This window comes from Astatotilapia calliptera, chromosome 5 (assembly GCF_964374335.1).
Source record: "Astatotilapia calliptera chromosome 5, fAstCal68.1, whole genome shotgun sequence".
Taxonomy (NCBI): domain Eukaryota; kingdom Metazoa; phylum Chordata; class Actinopteri; order Cichliformes; family Cichlidae; genus Astatotilapia; species Astatotilapia calliptera.
The window spans coordinates 17,142,437-17,166,280 of record NC_137426.1 but is presented as its reverse complement, the minus strand read 5'-3'; the positions used below and the strand labels follow the sequence as shown (position 1 = coordinate 17,166,280).

The following is a 23,844-nucleotide window of genomic DNA, read 5'->3' as shown; positions in this document are numbered from 1 at the left end:
TTTATTGTGTGTGTGTGTGTGTGTGTGTGTGTGTGTGTGTGTGTGTGTGTGTGTGTGTGTGTGTGTGTGTGTGTGTGTGTGTGTGTGTGTGCCTGCCTATCTATCTATCTATGGTGGTAGGCTCTCATTTTTCTCAGAAACAAAAATTAGGTTAAAAAAAAAATCTTGTAAATCTTTGTTTTTACATTCATCAGGACCCAATCAGCCCAAATATCAAATAGAAATAAAAAATGCATGCCGTGGAAGAGTTCGGGTCTAAGGAGGTTAATGGTAAATAAGAGAGAGTAGAAAACAATGGCACAGTGGTTGAAAATACATATAAAACAGGCTCATTATGTTTCCACAGTTATGTTAGAGGACACAAGAAAAGTTGATATTGTGTTCTTGAAAGTATATTTTAATTTTCTGAGAACAAATAAGCCGCATATAAATCATATCACTTCATTTTTCTTCACATGCATTACTGTAAGATTAACAGAAGATGGCTGTAAGTATAAAAATACATGCTCAGTTACTTAATCTTAATTCATAAAGCTTGTAAAGTTTAAAAAAAAGTTGTAAAACAGCTAAAATTATTTTATTATGCGATGTTGGGGACCAATTTTTCAAAGAATAAATACACACATGTAGAGATGAATGGTCAGATAACTCTCCGCACAGTTTGTAGAAATCCTCCAGGACAGCAGGGGGCGGTAAGTTTCCTCTCTGATTGCCGTTTGAGCTGAAGAGGAAGGGGACGTTTCTTGTGGCACATGGTATCCAGTGAGTAAAACAGATGTGTGCAGTTAACTGAAGTGGATATATTCAGTTTTAATCTGCATTTATACGCACACAGACGTGGTTTATTGTCCGCTGTGTGTGAAGCTGGTTCATCATGGTTCGAGCAAAACGGTAAGTTTGGCTAAGATGTATCTACCTGTTAGCTTGTCTTTATAGCGTCTCTGCTCTGTTTTTCTGGGGTTTCGTGTGGTCACAATTGGCGTGCAGTGTTGTAGAAACAACGATAAGTTGTTAGTCTTAATTTACAAGCATACGGGTGCATGATTTATACTCCACTGCTGTGATGGGAGCTGGCGCTAGTGAAGTGTGGAGTGATCCGGGAAAAATAAATCTGGTATTTAACCAGAAGTTTTGAGTCTTTATTTGTTATTTGTCTTTTGCTGTTCAGGGGAAAACACGCGCAGCGGCCAAACAAGGATGAGGTCTATGATGAAGACGACCCTGAAGCCTACAACGACATGCCTGTCCCTGATAAGGTAAGACACGCAGTGTTTTATACAGCTGTGGTCAGATGTTTGCATGGATGTGGGGGATAAGGTTTTAATCATTTCTTTGGAGTTTAACATGATTTCACATTATGTTACAGTTACTCAGTGTGTGGCTCTTTGCTTACTTTACCCAAGTCGGTATTGTCCTCTGATTTCTAAACTAGAGGGTAGTTGGTAACTTTAAGGGGGACAAAATATTACTTTGAAAAGAGAGGTCAAATTATAGCTTTAAAATAATAAAAACAAGATCTGAAATCTTGCCTGATCGTATGATTAAACTGTTACTTTCTGTAACCAACAAAGCGGTAATATCTACGTTGAGCCAAACCTTGATGACCTGTGAAGAATAAACTAAATAAAGACCAGCGTGCTCTCATATGGTGACTTGATACAGCTGTTTTCATTCTCAAAGGTGTTTTCTCTTTTCTCATTCAGAAATCCTCAACATACACAAAAGACAAGATTGATGAGTTTCATGATGAGAAGATTGCAGTAAGTTCTTTATTTGTACTACGGTAGGTGTGCAGTGCAACAGTTGTGTTCTGTAACCTTTCTTCGTGCTCCGGTGTCTTTGCCGCAGAAACTTCTCGCCCGAGGTGTTCAAATGGAGAGCGACCGGGAGGAAGTGGACGATGAGGTAATGTCGTACGTGTTTGTTTAAAAGTAACTGCAGGTGAAAAATGTAGAGGAACAGCCGAGAAGAAACCTGAGATTATCGGAATTTCACAGGAGGAGGTGATGCCCCTGGATCTTTCTGAGTCGGAAGATGATGAAGGGGAGGAAGAAGAAGAAAATGAGGAAGAGGGGACAGATATGGAGAGTGATTTAGAAGGGAGAAATGAGGACGGTAAATTGACTTGTGTGTGTGTGTGTGTGTGTGTGTGTGTGTGTGTGTGTGTGTGTGTGTGTGTGCTTTTCATTTTGAGCCCATCTCACTGTGTTTACATTGTCTGCTGCAGAGCTCCCTAATGAAATGGCCTGGGGCAGAAAGAAAAAAATGTTCTACGATTCAGATTATGTGACCTCAAGTAAGAACCTTTTATCTCAAGCCGTATTATTGCATTGTGTGATGATTGCATTATCTTTTATTATGCAACATTTCGATCACTGTTATTACAGAAGGGAAATCGCAAGAAGAGTTGGAGGCTGAGGAACAAGAAGAAGAAGAAGAGGCTAAAAACATCCAAAAACGTTTAGCTGCAAATCTGAGCGAGGAGGATTATGATTTGAACTTTTTTCAGGTATTTATCTCTCTCGTAGGCCTAATGACATGCTGACAGAAACGTCTAATTCTAATTGTACGTCTTTGCCTAAATGAAGGAATTTGCTGTGGAGAAGGATGAAAGCAAGCCTGTGGAAAAAGAGGAGAGGATTGTGAAAGACCTGAAGCAGATGTCTCAGAAGGAAAAAATGAAGCTTTTGAAGAAAGAGTCACCAGAGCTGCTTGAGCTTATTCAGGACTTCAAGGCAAAGGTAAGAGACAAATAGGAAGGACGCAACTTCAGACTTAAAGAGCCTTTAAATTTTCAAGTGACGTGCAATAGATGTGACTTATTCCTGTTTCTTTGTACAGCTTAACGAGCTCAAGAATGAGCTTCAGCCTCTCATGCAAATGGTTAAGGAGGGAAAGATCCCTGCAGGAAAGGTGAGCACACTTGGCTACATTTTTCTCATGGTGTTGCTTTCAGCCACTACACGCAGGCATTTCCTGTGATAAAACACACAAAAGGCTGTGTACATTACTCTCTCTGCCCCAGAAAGCAGACAGACTGTAAGAAGCATGCAGTTGTTCAAGGGACCAGTAGAGATCAAAACTGAGCTTAATTATACTATCATTGGGCTTTCTTTATTAGGTGGCCAGAATTTAATGAATAATGATGGACACAGGCGTCAACACCATGACGCCTGTGTCTTTCTTGTATCTGCACCATTATCTAGGGAAACAAATTGTGATTGTATTGTAAGTTCCTCTGTGTTTCCAACCTTTAATCATGATGAAAGGAGAAGATACTCATACTTGTGGTGCACTGCTTACAGCCTTATTTGTAAGTAAGCTACTTTCAGCTGCTCAGATTTTTACACCGGATACGCGTCCACATGCAAATCCACATCCATATATCTCTGGCTGGAATCAAACCACCAACTTTTTGCTTGTGTAGACGTGTTTGAGTATACAGGAACATGTCATCAATATCATGAAAATCAACGATGTGAATCTGAACATCTTTCATCCTTGTTTGTTTTGTTTTTTTTACCTAAAGGGTGCCAATTACCTGAAGACAAAGCAGCAACTTTATCTCAAGTAAGTTGTGATTGGATCGTAGACTCACACGACAAACTGTCACGCTCTGTCACTGAATGATGTTTCTCTCCTGCCACAGTTACTGCACAAACATCAGCTTCTACTTGGTGCTGAAAGCAAAGCGGATACCTGCTCACAACCACCCTGTGATTGAAAGACTGCTCACCTACAGAAATGTAAGTCCACACACTGATGTTTAGACCATGCTGAAAAAAAGGTGAGCAGTTTCTCCTAGATTTGGTACTTTAATTTTTAAAAAAAAAGCACGCGAAAGCTCAACATTTGTAGGCTCTGTTATGAGTCCAAGAGGATTGTCGCAGGATGTGTGATTATGAGCCCTAGAGCTGAACCCAAAAGGCAGGTTTAGCAAACTCAGAACAAACCCTGAACTTTGAATTAATTAACTTTGAAATGCTAAACTCAGTTCAGTCAGTCGGGTGTTGGGAATCATCAGTGGAGCTCTCTTCTTGTAAATATGTGCAGGTAATCCACGCTTATATGCACTTTGATCTGAATTACACTCAACAAAAATATAAACGCAACACCTTTGTTACTGCTCCCATTCCCCATGGGATGGACGTAGAGACCTAAAATTCATTCCAGATACACAATATAACCATCCCTCCCAAACAGTGGTCACAAATCAGTCCAAATGTGTGGTAGTGGGCACATCTGCTATATTGAGATAATCCATCCCACCTCACAGGTGTGCCACATCAGGATGCTGATCTGACATCATGAGTAGTGCACAGGTGTACCTCAGACTGCCCACAACAAAAGGCCACCCTGGAATGTGCAGTTTTTTGCGCTATTGGGGGTCTGGGGACCCAGAACCGGTCAGTATCTGGTGTGACCACCATTTGCCTCATGCAGTGCAACACATCGTCGCATGGAGTCTATCAGATTGTCAATTGTGGCCTGTGGAATGTTGGTCCACTCCACTTCAATGACTGTGTGAGGTTGTTGGATATTCGTGGGAACTGGTACACGCTGTCGTATACGCCGGTCAAGCACATCCCGAACATGCTCAATGGGTGACATGTCCGGTGAGTATGCTGGCCATGCAAGAACTGGGACATTCTCAGCTGCCATCTGCCCTGAACAATGTGAACCATGATTCATCCGTGAAGCGCACACCTCTCCAACGTGCCAGACGCCATCGAATGTGAGCATTTGCCCACACAAGTCTGTTACGGCGACGAGCTGGAGTCAGGTCAAGACCCCGATGAGGACGACGGGCATGCAGTTGAGCGTCCCTGAGACGGTTTCTGACAGTTTGTGCAGAAATTGTTTGGTTGTGCAAACCAATTGTTCCAGCAGCTGTCTGGGTGGCTGGTCTCAGACGACCTTGGAGGTGAACCTGCTGGATGTGGAGGTCCTGGGCTGGTGTGGTTACACGAGGTCTGCGGTTGTGAGGCCGGTTGGATGTGCTGCCATATTCTCTGAAACGCCTGTGGAGACGGCTTATGGTTGAGAAATGAACATTCAATGCACGGGCGACAGATCTGGTTGACATTCCTGCTGTCAGCATGCCAATTGCACGCTCCCTCATTGCTTGTGGCATCTGTGGCATTTTGCTGTGAGACAAAACTGCACATTCCAGGGTGGCCTTTTGTTGTGGGCAGTCTGAGGTACACCTGTGCACTACTCATGATGTCAGATCAGCATCCTGATGTGGCACACCTGTGAGGTGGGATGGATTATCTCAATATAGCAGATGTGCCCACTACCACACATTTGGACTGATTTGTGACCACTGTTTGGGAGGGATGGTTATATTGTGTATCTGGAATGAATTTTAGGTCTCTACGTCCATCCCATGGGGAATGGGAGCAGTAACAAAGGTGTTGCGTTTATATTTTTGTTGAGTGTAAATAAACGGCATCAGTGAGATACTTCAGGCTCAGCAGGTCAGGTTCACAGGGGTTAAAATAGTAGCTGTTTGTTGCAACTAAAAGCCAAAATCTTTTACTGTGCGTTTGTTACTTTGGTCGGCATCTTTTATTTGTGATTTCACTGTATTGACACTCCAAACCAGCACCATGAGACACACGATTATGAAATCTCTCCTGACACACATCCTACAAAGCTGATCACAAAAATCCACAAAATGCAAAATGTCTTACTGAGTCTCTGATGCCTGCTTGCAGCTCATCAATGAACTAGGCGCAGTAGATGCTCGGCTCGCTCCAGAGTTTCGCCAGCTACTAGCTGGTGGAGAGGAAAATAAGGCAGGAAGCAAGCAAGCAGAAGGCAAGAAGTCTAAAGTTTCAAACAGGAAGGAAAAGGTAAGAGAACAACATTAATATACTACTATATTACGTCTGCACCAGGGGTTATCTGAGGACACTCTTCAACAACATTGATATACATAAAGAGCATCCTCAGATGACCCCTAGTGCCGACGTTTAACTTTTATATTGATTGCTAATGTGTGCGTATGTGTGCACGCACCCACTGGATACAGGAATCTGGAGAAGCTGTGCCCGAGGAGGAGTCAGACTCTGACCTGGATGAGGAAGAAGCTCTACGCTTCTACAAAGAGGCAGAGGAACGGTTAAAATTAAAGAGGAAGGGCAATAATCCAGAAGATGAAATGTAAGTATGCACTTTTTAACTTGCAGTAAAAGTACAGGAAGTGTACTCATGGGATGTGTCTTTGATATGCAGAGGATTTGGGGTCAGAATAACAGGAATCCGTGCCGACTTGCATGTTGCAATAGATGTCACGATGTAGCACATTTGATATACTATAGTATTGGGAAATACACTGAAATTTTTCAGAAGCCTGAAACACTGCAAACTGCTCTGCTCACTCTAAAGTCTTACATCCCTCTGAGTGGTTCAGTTCTATTTAAACACCAGTATTATTGGGGAGCTGAAATATGTGTGGCTTGGCTCTAAACATGTAGAGAGCAGTTACAGGACAGACTGGTGTTCAGTTGCCAAAATGACACTGTGCCTCTGGTAGAGTATTCACCAAAAGAGCCATATTGGATATTTTGGTAGTACTGAATCAAATTTATATAAGGTAAAATCAACCAGGAGAGTGAAACATTAAGAAAATCTTTGTGTTACAGGATGGAGGAGAATGAAGAAGAGGAAGAATTGGATCCAAATGCAAAGAGAGGAATCACTTACCAGGTACTGAGTGATACAGTCATGTATTTGCACAAAACATGAGTACTTACAGCAGAAATTTAATGGATGGAGCCCACTGATAACTGTAGCATATGCCACAGCTTGTTTAATAATTATCCAAGCATTACATTTTATAACTATGGATACATTTGTTTTTTTTAGTGTTACACAAGCATATGTCTTTGTATGCTTACTCATTTTGACCTCTAGGTATTTAAAAATAAATAAATAAAAAAAATCATGTCTATATTGTATATGTAATTGATAAATATACAAAGGATTGTAGTTGGATAACAGATTAATAATTTCGACCCAATTAAATAACTGAAAATGTTAAAAATGAACAACTTAACTTCTTGAAGTAGTCATTTATTTGCCATTACGGTTGTTGGAGAATGGAGTCTAAACTAAACTTTTGGAAGTACTGGTGTTAATAAACGTGATTGAGTGCCATCTGCTGGGCACTCGCAGTAGTACACTAAAGATTTTATCTAGCTCTAGTTCAAGAAAATGGATTGTAGTGTGCATATCAAGTTGTTTTGCTACAGCTTCAGAGAGCGTGTTTGCAAAATTCAGCTTAATTATCCTTTAAAAGTACGTAAGTGCAAGCTTTAAAGTGTTCTCCACAGCACTGCGTGTTTACATCTCTGGATTCTCCTCCTTCAAGTTTTCTAGATCCAGTGTGTGACACTGATTTCTGAATTGTATTAATTATGTTTGTCTAACAATTCCACAGATGGCCAAGAACAAGGGGCTCACGCCGAAAAGGAAGAAAATTGACCGTAATCCCAGAGTCAAGCACAGAGAGAAGTTCAGACGGGCTAAAATCCGCAGAAAGGGACAGGTCTGTATTCAACATGTTTTATTACATCGTTGAGCAAGGATTTCAGGGATTGTCTGAAGACTCTTAAAGAGGATGTGCTGGATTGTGACACACATTTCTGCGATGCGTTTTAAAATTGCTGCTTATCGTTTCGCCAGGTCCGAGAGGTTCGTCACGAAGAGACGAGATACAGCGGAGAGCTGTCTGGTATTCGTGCTGGTGTCAAGAAGAGTGTCAAACTCAAGTAACCGAGTCCAGAATATGCTGCCAAGTGTGGCAGTGAGATTGAACCAGTACCAGTGGACTGTGATTTTAAATGTTTATTATTGGAAAACCTTGCAGGAAAGAAAATATTGTCATTGTTTTAAAACTTGAAACTGCTTTTCTGATTACTAGAAAGTGTGAATAAACATTTTAAAACCTGGATATTGTCCCTCTACAGAGACTGCGTTTAATGCTTCGAAGTTCATTCTTAGAACACACACAACAAACAAGGAAGATGTGACTTACAGTTGTCGCTAAGGTTTTGCAACAGTAGAGCATACTGAATATACAGTAACTTGCCAGCAGAACAGGCAGGTATGAATTGCAGCCCAATGTGGATCACGTAAGAATACAGACACAACTTAAAGCTGCTCAGACATGCAGATACGTTCTATCAAGCCACTTGTTGAGTTATGAAGTTGTCATGCGCCGACGTCAAGTTGCTGACTATCCTCTCTTCTATCTCCACCTCATTCTTCACATCCTCCTCAGTTAGGATTAGCTCAGCCTGAGTCTCAAGGGTCACCACCACCACATAACCCCGCCTAGAGTCCAGTACGTTGGCCACCACTGCTTGGTGCCTGTAGGTATCCAGAGCTCGTCGAGCCTTGTCCAGCAGGATCGACGCATCAGTCTCGAGTTTGAAGGATATGACAAATGCCTGAGGTGCCCATTCTTTCACCAGTGGGGACAATATCTTGGGGACCATTTTCATGCTCAGCTGAAGGGCAGAAGAAAAATTGTAATTACTGGCAAGACTAAAGAGGCATACGCACAGGAAAATGTAATTCAGCAGCTGAGAGGAGCAACAATAACAACTGCTGAATTGAAAGTATGTGCAGCTGTTTAACGCAGCAGTTCCCCAACCCGTTTTGCTCCACGGACCGGTTTAATGTCAGACCATATTTTCACAGACCGGCCTTTAAGGTGTCGCGGATAAATACAACAAAATAAAATTATATGACCAAGACAAAAACTGGTATTTTCTAAATATAATAAACGCAAATTAACTGTGTAATTGTGGAACTTCATTAGCAGCGTCCTCCTGAAATGCTCCAACAACATTAAGAGTAAGATCTTCCTCTCTGCCCTTTAATGCTCTCTGGTCGCTATGGTAATGTATAAATATTTCTTTCAAAATAAGACACAACTACAACACGGTAAAAAAAACCCAGGGAAACTACAAATTTCACACCCAAGCTTCGACTCTCGGGGCCCGGTACCAAACGACTCACGGACCATGCCCCGGGGGTTGGGGACCGCAAGCGTAAGGGTTCACAGCCTGGAGTTTATTCCCTAGCTGTAAGTATAAATTAGTGTTCGGTTTTAGGACCATATATTGATGCTTATATAACAATAAAAGTAAAATTATTTGCAACCAACAGGAAAAAATAAAGCTTCATCCAAGTATCTGTATTTCTTACTGATGCTCATCAGACACAAAGACACTGTGGTATCCGTACACAGAGGTCTGGGGATCTTCCAGGAACGATGACTCTCTAATTATCATTAGGTTAGCAGCATATGTTACCATGGCAATATTCCCCCGTAAGCAGTGAACCCCCTTCGTACTCACATCTCATGCTTCCTTTTACACACCTCCGAACTGAAGTGGTGAATAAAAAGCAGACCAATAACACCATTTCCCCCCACCCTCACCTGAAGAGGTCCGTTGGAAGACTGGATTTTGTGTTCAGGCATCTCAGATGCTGGGATGTAGAAATCAGACACTGCTGCAGCCAAGTAAAACATAGCCTTTGATCCTAAGGGCAGAACAAACACTTGTGAAGATGTTTTGAACGTATGTTAGACAAAGCCACAGCTCAGGCCTTTAACCTGCTGTTACCTATTTTGCTGAGAGCCTGCGCTGCTGCTTTGAGTAGGTGCAGATACTCTGACAGAGTGCTGAACTCGATAGGCAGAAGAAGTCTGCTTTTTTTCACCTCCTCGTATCTCTTCAGTACTTTGGCAATGTTCGGCAGCACCTGCTGATTAACCACCACTTCACCAGTATTACCAGGCGCTCCTCCACCTTGAAACTCCAGAGCGTCCAGCATGTTGATGGTTAAAAACATCCGTGTGTAGGGGTAGAGTGAGCGATGCCTGTGTAGGAAAATGACTGCATAACCAGAGTCTATGAAATACTCTGCAGAGGAGGCTCCTCGCCTGCCGCTGCTGAAGTTATCGAGGAAGCGAACAGTGCGGGACTCCAGGGGAACCTTGGTGCCTCCTGAAGTGATGAGAACCACCTTTCGGCCTGCTTCTGCATGAAAGCTGGCAAAAGCAGCCATCTTCTCTTTGACCTCCTCCACATGGGAGGGAACAGCAAATTCTTCTGCTAACTTCCCATCAATAGATGATATTCTGGGTTCAGCCATCACCTGACAAGAGAGAAGAAGGAGGCATCTTTAAGTGATGCCTAATGTGATTCAACAGTCTCCAGTGACAGGTCTGTTTTCAAAGTGGGACATTTCAGTATCAGATTACCTCGCTGTTGGTTTCTGCAGGTCACAAATTTATGGATGTACAGTTATAAATCACACTGGGCCTACTTTAATAAAGCTGACTGGGACAATATTAAAATAATGCTGATAATTTTACACCCAAAGCGTGACATTTAACCACAAAAACTACATTTTCCCGTTCAGTATTTAGAAAATGACAGTTAATGAAGACTGTTAATTCTGTGCTTCACTATTTTCTTCTCTTTTTTTGGTAAAACAGCGCATTTGAAAATTCATGGATAAAAATAATATTTGTATTATTGTATTATAGTATTGTAAATATTATTTTGATTAAAGGACTTGTGCATACTGGTGGGTTAATCATTACAGAAAGATAAAAAATTGCCAATACTTTAAATTTAGGCCAGTGTAGCATAAGCATTACTCTGGGTGACGATCTGCTGAATTTATTAAGCACTGTAAATGTACGTGCAGCCATCCTCCTGTAACGTCTACCTGACGGTAACAAGAATTAATGGTGTGCTGGATGGCCATGATCGTTGTACATTTACATAAAATTTAAGAAAAAAATCCAAAATGTGCAATACATAAGCATAAAGTAAACTGAATTCACACTTTATTAGGTGGGGTGGATGCATCCATCCACCCCCTTCTGCTTATCAAATTCAAGGTCACCAGGGGGGCTAGATCTTAAAATGTTGTCGTCATTTAACATTTATACAGGTTCAACCAACACTAATCATCTACTTGTCCTGACTGTATAGGCCTCTGTCCCTCAAAGAGCTCTGCTTAGTTTCTCTAGCAAAGTGCCAAAAGTGTTTAAACATATAGGTGCAATAACTTAAACTGTCCACATTTTTACAGTCTGTTTTTATATCGTGGTATTTCTGATATTATGTCTTACCTATATTTGTATCTATAGCTGTTTGTCCCATAGCCTGTGGTTTCCAAATGTTACAGCTGACTAATGAGAAGAAGAATATGAAGAAATAAACCCACGCCTCCCTGAAAATCCTCGCTTTGTTCACTGATCCGTTTACAGGTCGAATAACAGGCTAAGTTTACATTAATGCATATTCTCGCATCATCGTTACGTATGGGTGAACTTCACAGCACAACACTGACGTGATACACACCTGTTTGCGGTTAAATGACACGCGACAGTAAACACGCTGTCAAAGTAGAAGGTGGACACTTTCTTTGGCTACTTAATGTTCAGTAATAAGAAAGGCGACACGACATAGCGCTACATGATGTTTGTAGGTTACTTGCAACTGCGGTAATACCTTATATAAAACGTAAACGACGTCTCAGACTCACAGACAAAACTTCAAAACACCCCACTTTGGTATTCGGATACCTCCAAACAACTTGTGCACTTCCTGAAGGCCAACTCTTTGGTTTTTATAAATACAGCACAACGCCTCCAGCTCCCCTAGCGGCCATTTGCGGTATTAAACAAAGAAATGGTAGTCTGCTTTTGAGTCAGCAGTGCGTCAATTATTTTTCCCTCCTGCTTGAAGTGTCAAACTTTATAAAACCCGAGCATCAACGGAGAGGACAAGGGGAATTTCTCTCAAAAAGGGGATCTTTTTGCACTGGACTGTCCCACTGAATCAGCAGATACAGTCGACGAGCAAAGACAAAATGTTGAATTGAACTTTGTGTGCGACTAGTTTGACAAGCAACAGCATCATTGAAAGCTCCTTTTCTTTGGATGTTGGTGCGCGTTTGTACATCTAATTTCTGGTAAGTTTTGAAAAAGATTTAAATACAAGCTTTTCGGGGAGGACAAAAATGCGTTTATTTGAAATTCAATATATATATATATGTATATGTACAAAATATATGTTTTATTTCATATATGTGTCTTGTACATGTCATTTGTGTTTAAATCTGAGATTAAGATGAATATTAATAATAATCCAAACCAAAAACAAGTGGATTAGAAATATGACAATCTGAACATTTTTACTGTTATTTTTAATTTTAGGCAAAAGTTATGTTTTTATAGTTTAAGGGAAAAGTCTGCTTTTGTGAACGCATTTATTTTTTTAATAAATAAAGCACTTACTGAGCAGCTAGTAAAACTAGAACAGACCTATAGAAATGTAAGTGCATTACAATATGATCCTTCCAAGCCCTCTTTCAATCGCTTAGCTTAGAACTAGTTTAATCTCATTTATCTAAGAATAAATGTGTTTTAATTAGTTTAGCTTTAGATTGTTTCATTGCATTCCAGCTGACTGTGCAGATCTTGTGTCCTCTAAACTCTGCTCCTTAAGTGCATCCTATTTCACTGTTTCAAAGACTCGACAGTCTGTCTCTGTGGGAATTGGAGCAATTGTGATGGGAACACAGACAGTATTTCAATATTTTTGTGGTTTATTGTTTGTGTTACTTTCATTTCAAATGTTTATTTTTACTGCTATCCAAATTTGATCTGAACAGTATGTAAGGGTTAAAGGTGTAATGCACAGTTTTTATGTAATAGTTTATGTAAACGTGACAGGCGAGTTGTATAAATTCTTATTTTTCATTAAGTTAACAATTTTTTTATTATCTGATCTCCTTTTTTCTTTGTTGTTGTTGTTACTGTTATGACACCATCTCATAGTGTAAGGCCCTTACCAGGTGCCTGTGGCACTTTTTAAAATCTGTGTTGCTTATTTGTTGTTTATCGTGGACTGAACTAGTTTTTTTTTCTTTATCATGCTGCTGTAACACAACAAGTTCAGTTGTAGTTTCAATAAAGTCTCTCTCTCTCTCTCTCTCTCTCTCTCTCTCTCTCTCTCTCATATATATATATATATATATATATATATATATATATATACACGCACACACACAAATTATATAAAATATATATACATATATACAAAAAGATGTAGCTAAGGAAAGTCCATTTTCAGGATTTGTGATTTTCAAAAACTAAAGAAATCATCTGAGAAACTAACCAATAACAACTCACAAAAATCAACTGCTTGGTCAGTGTGAAAACTATTTTGGGATATACAAGTTTTATTCACCATAAACTTTTTATTTCAGCCTAAAGTGGCACATCATAAGCTAGAGGAGGGCAGGCTGAGCCAGTATACCTACAAACCTTTTATTTTAAGACTTTAATCGTTTATCAATTGTCTTGTTCCATATTTTTAGGATTTATTGGCGGCAGTTCCGCAATCGACCGGCAGGTGCCGCTGCTGCACCGTTGGAAGGACAGTTACACCACTTCGGCTGCTACCTTCACGTGCGTACTTAATTGCATTGTTTTCCCTTCCAGTTTAAGCGCATGCGATGCACATTTGTAAAAGCTAAATAACTTTTTTTTTACTAGATATCAGAACAATATGATATCTGTTTGCATAACTAATAAAATAACTATTAATTATAATAATGATAATAACTAAGTAATAAAAATATATGTTGTAGCTTAGGTGAAAATAAGTGACATGGAAAATTCTAAATAAAGTATTAATAATAAAAATAGCTGGAAAAAACATAAATCGATGTAGTGATTGCTTGTATTTTTTCAGAATCACTGTTTTGCACTAAAGATGCCATGCTGATATTTCTCTTTTGATGGCCTCTGCAAGCCTCCGCGTTGAAGGTCGAGCTTTATGAGTGGAGTTAAAGGACATCCAGATATTAGTGAGCATAAAACCTTCACACTAATTAAATGATTGCAACACTTTGGCAGAAGAACTGACAGAACAATTCAAAAAAAGGCAACCAAATTCCCCACATACAACAACCACACCTCTATCACACACTTCCAGTTTCTTAAATTATCCCATATAAAAAGCCCAGAAGAAGCATGAATGAAAATTAAGGCGATGCCACGGTAAACTTTTCCTTCCGTTGTTATAATACTGCTTACAACTGCTTTGAAGTGATTGCGGGCATTGAGGTCACTGAGCCCATTAGTGTCATGTTATTGCTGGCAATTTTTTTTTTTTTTGCTCTGTGAATTTATGGTGCAGTTCACATTGTGCAATGGACATTTTAAATAGTTTTTAAGCTCGCTATATTTACATAGGCTCGGACCACTTACATGTGTGCACATGCTCCTGCAGTAAAGGTTGATTCAGTACAGGGTTAAGTTTAGAAACACCAGCCTGTTATTTTTAGGTCTTTTTCCCCCCAACTGTGGTAACTGAGCTAAAACTGCACCTTTGTATGGAGATGATCCTGTATCGTGCTGTTTCAAAACACTAATGCTTGTCTTTTATCACTGTCTATTTCATTTCTCTGAAACACCTACTCCTTAAAAGATGCACATTTTAATTAAACTCTTTCATCCGATCTTTGATCTACACTTCCTGTGGGTATCACTTCCTAAAAAGGCATGCTTCATACAAGTTTTTGCAAGTAGTAACTTATTGCAGTTTCAGCAGTTAATAATTAATAATCAGAGCAACTTAAAGAAAAAAGGCATGCTGCATGAGGTTTGTATTGATTTAGAGATATTTTTTAATCATTTTCTAGGGATTTTACCCTTTATTAACATCTTATTAACGTGTGAGCTATCTGCAGACTTGATGGCTGCCACAATTTATAACCCACTTATTACAATGAAAGCAGCATACACCCATTTAATAGACCTGGAAACCTGTTAGAGCTTGTAAGTAGGCTACAGTTTTACTAAATGATTTAACCTTTGAATAAGTATAAATAAAGCCACTGGTTAAAACTTACACACCTTTTATTAAAAAAAAGGTGACTTATCAGACCATGTGGACTGTATTCAATCCCCCCCCCGCGCCTCCTGCTTTTATTCTGTGATGTTGCCTCTATTTTTCTGCGCACTTTGAGCTACATTTACACCCAGTGCGCAATAAATAAAGCAGATATCACGGATCATTTTTATTGATTGAAGTGCTTTCGTGTGTGCGGGTGCTTTTTCCACTGCGGGCGTGTGCATTTAACCGCGCGCTAGTTTCTGTGGCGGCAGGGGTGGTGAAAGACAGAGAGAGAGAGAAAAGAAACCTTCATGTGAGCTGTCTATGTGAAAGTAGTTCCGGGCACTTAACCCAAAGAGGGGAGAGTCCCGGATGTTGGCTCGGCCGCCGAAAGAAAGGCGAACGGGTGAAGGCGGAGAGAAGCTGAAGAGGGACGCCACGGCACCGCAGGCACACCGGCGAAGCCACGGTCACAGCGGCTCTTCACACAGGACGATAGCGTCAGGAGCGCAGGACATCCCCGAGGGGGGAGGGCAACCCGCTATCCGAAGAAGAGGAGGTGAAGGAAGGGGGGAGACAGTTACTCTGAAAACTACCGTGAGGATTACAGAGAGCCACCGTCACAGCAGCTTTCACCCTGAGTAAGTGAGCTATACGGGCATGGAAGTTGAACTAAGGCCCACGAAATGGACGACTTTAACGGGGAAGTGAGCTGCACTGAAGTTGTGGGGATTGCGCCCAGTGAACAGGCCCTGACACACGGTTCTCCACTCGCTGTGCTGAGGCGTGAGGGGGGACTCCTGGTTTTTTTTTCCCCCTTCTTCTTCTGCTCAGGGAGCCAGTCAGTGTTTCCCCCGTGGTCAGTGTTAGTACACCCCGGCCGTGCTGCTGCAACTCTCCAAGTTGACAGCTCTTGCGTTAGCCTGCTAACACCGCCGTGCAACCGGTGACAACTGACAGGGCAACTTTGACAGCTAGCTAGCCAGTTTTGGTAGCCAGCTAACTTTAGCAGAGTGTTGTGGGCGCTTTCTCCAGGGCCAGGGCTAGGTGTGTTTGTGTGTACGCTTGTGCTTTTCCTCGCTTTAGGTGGCTGTATAATGACCTACCCCAGCCCTCCACAGCTATCGTTAAGCTAGCTGTTTGGTATGTGAGACGATGTGTGTCCAGCATGGAGTGAGTGTGTGCATGAGCCCAGTGTCATTTGGCTTTCCTGCGTGCTCTGACGGTATTTGACTCACAGCTGTTGCAGTGTGTTTTCTCGTCTGTCAATCGTCTGCTTCTCGGGCGAGGTTATAAATTCCTGCAGGAAAAATAATGATCCTAGCATGAAAAAGATGGGGGGGGGACCCCCTCAAAAATCTAGTCGACCTGTGTGAGAAGGGCGAAGGATTGTCATGAGGCTGGGCAATCAACAAGTGCAAAGCGTGTTTCAGGTGCATTTTACGCCGCTGATTTTGATCTCCAGTCTGCCTCTGTGCCGCTGTGCATTGTCCTGAGACGGCACAGGCGGGTATTGCGGTTAACTCTTTGGTCATTTGTGCAAGATTTCTCGGGGCATGCTTTTTCTTATCTCTTATGTTTTTTTCTAGTAGTGAGTTTGTGATCGTTCAGAATAAGACACACACACACACACACACACACACACACACACACACACACACACACACACACACACACACAAAACCCCAAAACAAAACAGCTGCGACATTTGCATGTAGTTGTGTACAAAAACGGCGCTCTTCCCTTTTTATCCCGACTTCCTTTATTAAAAGATGGATGACTGAACTCTTAATTTGCACTGCTGTCAACTCGTGCAGGCTTTATCAACGGATTCAGTGTGCTATTGCAGAGATGGGCTTGCAACGAGCTAATCATCATATACTCTCAATTAAATTTGCCATAAAGCCGGCGAAAAAAGGTTAAATTTATGACTAAATCCAAGCGTAATAAATTCCCCCCTAACATCCCAACCATGCCAGACCTTATGCTTCAACTAACAAAATGCCCATAGCGTTAGTCAGCACCCACAATCAAAGGTCAGACCTGGTTTGCTTCTTAATCACCCATCCTTTAAATAGCAGGCCCACAGAGCTGTCTGGATCGAGGCTATCTGTGCGTGCAGCTGTAGAAGACACATGGTGTTTAAGTGTGCATGGTGTTTGAAGTTGTTCCATCCAGGTCACTAGGGCCACAGTGGTTCCATTAGGCGTATTGTGGGGAAATGAGCATGCATGCTTACCCCGTCATTTTTATCATTCGAGTTTCAAGAAGTGACACCAAACAAGATGTGTGAAAAGTCTTAAGTTTGCTATGTGTTTTTTGGTGCTTGATGCAATTCACTAAAGTCGCCTTTTTATAAACACTGCTGTTTTTATAACCAAGATCTGTCACCGGGCTGTGTGACACTGGTAGTATTTGCAGTTCTTATCTGACTTGAAGTACGGCTAATGCATGCTTTTTAAAGGCTGCTGCAAAAGTATACATTACCACACACACACACACACACACACACACACACACACACACACGCACTGCTGTAACATCCATTTAATTCATTTTAGTCTGTAAGCAATGCTCATGTTCATTTCTGTTTAAAGCTGAAAATGCTGGGCAGGCTCAGACTTGGAGGTTCCTTCATGTGTATTATGTACAGTAGTTTATAGTTTACAATTTGATATCAAACGGAGCTTGGTTTGGGATTTTATTTGTCATAGTAAAAAGAAAGAAAACAGTTATTCATCTTTGATAAATTGATTGACTATTTGAGAAGAAAGTGCAAAGCACATTACACACGTAACCATTTTTAAATGTGCATGGGAGGATGAGATTCAGGTTCATCTGTAGTTTTGACCTACTGTGGTTTTTGAAGTATCCTGCTTAATGGTTAAAAAAAACCCCCAAACACCTACATCATCTGTGTGTGTGTGTGTGTGTGTGTGTGTGTGTGTGTGAGAGAGATGACAATAACATTTATCTACCATCTCTGAAGAAAAATTAATTTGTTGGCATGTGCAGAAGACAAGGAACATAAATGTAAAATATTTCATCACAGGTACTGTTATGCTTGGAGGTGTATAATTTAATAGACTAAATAGAATAATGACATGATATTGGGATAATTTTGATGTATGTCAGGGGTCAGAAAGCCAGTATTGTACTGTGAATTCAGAACAGCTTTTTACTTTTTTGAATATGAGCTCATTTGGTATTCAGTATGTGGCCCTGTGCCTAGCCGGTCTCACTGAGAGGCTTTTTAATTTCTCCCCTTGTTGAAGTGATTATTCAAATGGCCATCCGTGAGGTGCAGTTATCAGACTCCTGGTGCTAGTTGAGCCTGTGGCAACATGAAGGCCCATCACAGCCCCCCCACCGCCCTGTGTAGTTGGACAGCACCCAACAGGTACCCTCTGTTGCAACCCCTATTAGACGGTCACATCTTCCCCCTCAGGCTGAAAACCTTTTGTGTTATGCGATTGGCAGATGGCAATTTATTCATGAGGACTGCTGATGCTTTGGGTCAGAGGGCTCTGTTTAGTATTTTTTACAATGACTTAGTTTTGGTCTGAATCCAAAGTGGCTTGTTTCAGTCTTTCGCTCTCTGCTCTGGAATGTGAAGTTATTTTAGGTCTTTTTTTTTTTTCTTCCCTCCTCACTTCATCGCCCATCATCTTGTCCTTCAGCGTGTTTTTCTTCTTGGATGAGCGAAAAAACAGGATCTTCCTTCTCATTTCAACAGCTGTTTGCTCTGCATGGAGGCCAGGCTCAGGCACACTGACTGGACAGTTTTTGGTTTTTTTTTTTTTTTTTTTGTTTGAAAAATTCTCCCTGTACCCTGCTTATATCCGGCGTTGGATGTTTCGCCGCGTTTGGTGAGAAGAGACTGGCTCAGTCTTCATTAGCAAAGCCGTGCATCACTAGAATGCCGATGAGCTATGAAGCCATTCATCTGCTGGAAATGCCTCCCTGATTCCAATTTGAATCTTGTTTGCAGTCACATTGTGTGAGCCCACTTCTCCATGTTAAAGAAGTCTCTTTATGTGAGAGATCAGAGGGGGATAATTGCACTTAAGTGAACCTCATTTAGTGCTGGCCAGAGCAATTACAGTAACTGCAGTTCTAGGCATTTTTGGGGCCTGGAGCAGCTGTCATTGAGTCTCTGTAGCTGAGATATCAAATGGTGAATAGAATGGCATTGCCATGCCATCATGGGAATGGCATATCCTTGGATGGATTTTAATTAGTTTTTGCAGGTTTTTGCTCAGCGCTTTTCTTTTCCTTTTTTTTTCTCCATTTGAAGAAAAGCATAATTAAAAATGACAATTAGAAATGCATTATTTTAGTAATGATTGAAAATAAATTATTCTCAAGGTGCTGTAAGGTGAAAAAAGCCAGCAATGTTTCTTCAGGCAAAACCCCCTGGGCTTGAGGGAAATGTTTTATCATTAATGTTATTCAGGAGCCAAATTTTGGGTTTTGCTCAGCTGGGTGCTTTAATCTATTTTTGCTGTAAATTAATGAATTTTTAAAGAGCCCCTCGCTGGATATGGGTGGATGTGGGAATGCAGCGCTGGTTCGGTTTTCAAACGAGCCTCTCCTCCTCCTCCGTCACCCCCACCCTCCTCACGGGATGGAGAGAATGAATTTGCTGAAGCACTACACTTTTCATTTTTTATTCATCCAGCAGTCCACTGTCTAGTTCTCCTCATCCTACCTCCTCCTCATCTATTGAATTGAATTTGTCAGTGAACTAGTCTTGTATGCGCCAATTCACGTCCTGGATTGGAGTTGGGCGTAGATGTGAATTGGTGAGGGAGTCATGGGATATTTAATTCAGCTGGCTCTTTTGCTCATATTATCAGTACATTTGCTCAGATGCATGTTTTATCTAAAAGTGTGTATCGATTTATGTCTGTCTGACTAATCAGGGACGGTCTCTTTGCAAGGGGAACTACAGTAACTACCCACACTAGAGTTTGCCGGGTAAGTTTAGAAAGTGGAGAAGAAATGGGTGGGGTAGGGGCGGAGGGGAGAGGAGGGGGGTTTGGCGGCTCTTGTATTGCATGGCGGTTTTGGTGAGTCATTACAGCCTTGTGGTAGCAAGAAGGATATATATATATATATTTTAAATTTTGTGGCAATTTTACTATAAATGTGTAACTTGATCTTATCTTTGCATTGGGTTTAAGCAGAGGTGCGTGACCAAAAGTGTTACGAAAATGATGGTTAGATGGTTTTACTGTAGTAGATGTGCAAAGGAAATCGGGCCCTGCAAGTCATAATGACGTGAAAACAAAAGTGTTTCTGAGTAAATGCACATTGTGTGTGTGCAGTAGCTGTGTCGTGTAAGATTTTACTTACATGAGTGCTAATGAAGACCCAAATCCTAAACGAATAAAATGGGCCTCAGTTTTCAGTTCCTTGACGGATTTAATAATTCATCATATTGTTTGCTTTGTCCTTGAGTTTTAATAGGCCCTCAGTATCAGTGTAGGCTTTTTTTTTTTTTTCCTTTTGGCTGGTTGCTTAGTAGAAGGAGTTGATATATGATTCACACTCTTAGGAGACCTTCGCGCTTTGTGCAGGAAGGAGAGCTCGCTAAGCCGACGCAGCTTAAGTAATAAGAGTGGAGCTTTCATCCTAGTATTTGGTATCTGTTTTAATCATTACTTTGGCTCGCGTGGCAGAAATAAAATCCAATTTTTAGGCAGCATTCCTAGAGAACAGGGAAATTTTTAAACTTAATACGGTAGCACTTACAGCTGACTAAACAATGCAGCTTTTCCTGCATACCAGTCGCCACAGAACTTTCATTTATGACATATCATACGAATGGCGGCAATAACTGCTGCACTAAGGTCTCTTCATGAAATGACACTTTAATAACACGATATTCCCAGATGTTACGTCCAGCTCCCGCCTGTGGACTGCATGCATGACATGGCAATTTATAGGTGATAGCATAGCAATAATACATGGAGAGCGTAACATAAACCAGACTTGATTGAATATGATAATCTTTGTGCTGTGAGATGCAGCAGCTGGTTCACAGGTACAAGCATACATAAACCACTTAAGATGTACAAATTTACAGCCAAGGTGAATTCACTTGCTAAAAAAAAAAGGTCAGCAGTGTGCGGTTGGATAATCTCTCGTGTGGATGCCACTTGCTTGTCTACTACAGCGGAATTAGTGTCTGAAAAGGAAGCATGCACTGCAAGTTGCAATTCTGTCTGCCCTCCTAGGTTTATTGTCTTTATAGCATGATTGTGTTAATGCTGTTGCAATGTAGTTACGGTAGGGAAAAAAAAGAATTGTCATTTGGTTGAACATCAGTCTGCAGAATCCAAAAGGCAAAGTCGGAGAAGGTCAGTTTTAATTTTGGTCCACAATCCTAAGGCTGAATGGTGAGGGCTTGCCACATAACTTTGGTTCATACTAGGGCTGCCACAAATGATTATTTTGATAGTCGACTAGTCACTGATTATTTTTGCGATTAGTCGACTAATCAGATCATGCATCCATTGGATGTACAGCTTATTGCACCAGCAGCATCTGCTCTTATATAACTATCATTAGCTTACAGCTTTAAGTGTTTAAGGTATGTGCTAACTAAAAATAAAGACAAGATGATAGTTTATTAAATTTTAATGAAATTTGCAGATTGTTTTGGTGAAGTTTAATAAACTCCTTGCTATCTAAAATATAACAGGACACCGGAGTATATTTTCGAGCATCTCACACTTCTGATAATCAGTTGTCTGCTTGATGTTTATTCAGTTGTGTAAAAACTATAACTTTAATCTCAGCCAAACCGATTTACTCAGGAACAAATAAAATACTAAAAAAAGCCAAACAATAAAATTTTTAAGTTATCTAAGTGACTTGTATATGTTTAACCTGAGTAGCGAAAGACGGCGGTGGGTTTGAAAACGATTTGCCGGGACTCCGGTGTTCTCACGGGCTCTAGTGAGCCTTGCCGAAACGTCTCAGACGCCTCCGAAAACATCGGAGCGCTTTTGAAAATATGTGGTGTCTTGATAAACTGAGCAGATATTTGAGGTTTACACAGCTACATTCTCGCCTGAAAATATGTTAAACGTTTATTTTGTGACCCAGAAAGAATAATAAGAGTAATGTTAAAACTAACTAGCTGCCACCATTGTTGGAAACTGAGCTGGGCTGCGCTATGAATTCTGAGACAGAGCTACTTCTTTTTCTTCGGGGTTTAACGGCAGCTGGCATCCTTGTACATGCAGTGCTGCCATCTTCTGTTTCAGTCCATTATTACACTCTTAAATCCTACTACTTATTCCTGCGTCTTTTGTGATCTTACAAAGCTTCAAACGACACATCAACGATTTTGATAGTTGATGTAATTGTGACTAGTCGACTAATCGTGGCAGCCCTACTGAATACTCTGCCAACAGTAAGCTGGTGGCTGATAGACCATTCATCATGATATCACAAGATAGAACCTGTTTGAGCATATTTTTTTTTTTGATCACAACTGAAGGTTGCATTTAGTTGCTTCTTTTCTCTATGTTGTGATTTCTGACAATGTTAAAGTGACCTGTCCAGAAATAGCTTAATGCAGCAGTTAGAGTCTGTATGATGTGATGTGTGAGGCTCATGATCTGTAAGGACTAGTGCCAAGTTATGCAGATGTGGTGTTAGTTGGGAAGGAACTGCAGTGGATCTCTTAGACTCGATGATTTAACACTTCTTTTTCATACCCCTTGCTTGTGCCTCATTATCATCTGTAGTGCTCAGAAGAAGCGCCCGTCAAAAACCTCTCTGCTATCGTCATTTGTTGCTCTTTTTTTTTTTTTCTTTTTTTGTGTGAAACCTGATGGATTAGCCTTAGTACTTGGAGTCTCCATCTGTGATTCAGAAAACCCCCAACAGAAGCCAAGGATTCTCTCTGTGGAGTTGGAGGAAATGTTGATCTGTGTGTGGACCAGGAAACCCACACGTGGTGACTTGCTCTTGCCCCATCGTTCCGTCCTTGCTCTCACACGTAGCCAGTGTCTTGATTATGGTTTCACATTGTCTCTTCCCTTCTTTTTCTCTCTCTCCGCCATACTCTCCTGTGCTCTTCACTTAGCAAACAACACGTCTGCAGAGAATTCAGAAGAATGCATCTTGTTACTAGATGAGTCATACTTCCTCTGGTTTGCATGCCTCTCCCTCAGGGTGGATGAATGAGAGGGCGGAGAGGTTAGCTGGAGGAGGGGCTCGGTGGCTGAAGCAACATGGTCTGTGCCAGTTGCCCAATGTAATTAAGAAGTTATCAGTGCATTGGTCACAGGCCATGAGCTGCCTAGATCAGCGCTGCCTCACAGATGTGGTTGTCCCAAGGTGGCTACGTGACTGACAGCTTTGACCAGGGTGAGTCACTGCCTTCAAAAAGTAACTGTTTGGAAATCTCAGGCTCTGACCCTGTAAGTCAGCCTCTCTGCCAAGGTGCTGTGGCCCTGGGAGAGGAGCCCAGAGCCTCAGCTCTAGGGAGAAACAAGACAGCACCTGCAATTTGAGAAATGTCTCTGGTCTACTGAAGGAAATTTATATGGCAGAATGAGAAGACTGTAGATGAGTTTGCATGCAGTTACTATGCTTCAGTGTTTCTCAGGAGGCCTGACTTTGGGATAAATGTTTAAAAAATAGATTAAAGTTTTTTTATTTATTTATTTTTGGTGTGAATTTCACATGCAGTTAAGTGTCTAACACTGGTTTTAATTTCCTAAACGTATGCTTTCAATTTGGCTTAATTTCACTTTGCGTCACAAAATGCACAGAACTGAAAACAATTTTGATTATCTGTATAAAGCTGATGAAACAGTATCAGGCCTCTCCTGGCTCTTGCTCTGTCTTTCCCCATACCTGCTCTGCTTGGTCCCCT

At 41.1% G+C, this 23,844-nt stretch overlaps 3 protein-coding genes across 9 annotated transcripts in view; 2 read left to right on the top strand and 1 right to left on the bottom strand.

Moving 5' to 3' along the window:
• The first annotated feature begins 94 nt into the window (after positions 1-94).
• On the top strand, positions 95-7,958 carry utp3 (UTP3 small subunit processome component). Its single transcript, XM_026167619.2, has 16 exons — positions 95-891; positions 1,169-1,256; positions 1,704-1,760; positions 1,849-1,905; positions 1,998-2,115; positions 2,228-2,296; positions 2,388-2,509; positions 2,589-2,741; positions 2,842-2,913; positions 3,530-3,570; positions 3,650-3,746; positions 5,721-5,858; positions 6,038-6,168; positions 6,651-6,714; positions 7,448-7,555; positions 7,693-7,958. Exons 1-16 carry the CDS (start codon positions 875-877, stop codon positions 7,780-7,782), a joined length of 1,422 nt encoding a protein of 473 aa, XP_026023404.1. The 5' UTR covers positions 95-874; the 3' UTR covers positions 7,783-7,958.
• Positions 7,840-16,316, bottom strand: ppcs (phosphopantothenoylcysteine synthetase). 5 transcript variants are annotated; one of them, XM_080301768.1, is made up of 4 exons: positions 16,184-16,316; positions 9,645-10,179; positions 9,458-9,561; positions 7,840-8,519 (listed from the first exon to the last, which is right to left on the bottom strand). In XM_080301768.1, exons 2-4 carry the CDS (start codon positions 10,174-10,176, stop codon positions 8,193-8,195), a joined length of 963 nt encoding a protein of 320 aa, XP_080157894.1. In that variant the 5' UTR covers positions 10,177-10,179; positions 16,184-16,316; the 3' UTR covers positions 7,840-8,192. The 5 variants fall into 5 exon arrangements, with proteins under 5 accessions (XP_080157894.1, XP_026023405.1, XP_026023409.1 ...); XM_026167620.2 differs by lacking the exon at positions 16,184-16,316 and adding an exon at positions 11,550-11,689; XM_026167624.2 differs by lacking the exon at positions 16,184-16,316 and adding an exon at positions 11,584-11,659.
• The window catches only part of foxj3 (forkhead box J3), a 99,105-nt gene continuing 90,473 nt past the window's right edge, over positions 15,213-23,844 (top strand). For 2 of the 3 annotated variants that reach the window (XM_026167616.2, XM_026167617.2), the window contains exon 1: positions 15,213-15,586. The gene's annotated coding sequence lies outside the window, so the exon portion shown is untranslated. The remainder of the gene's footprint in view (positions 15,587-23,844) is intronic. The other variant, XM_026167618.2, reaches the window with a different exon arrangement.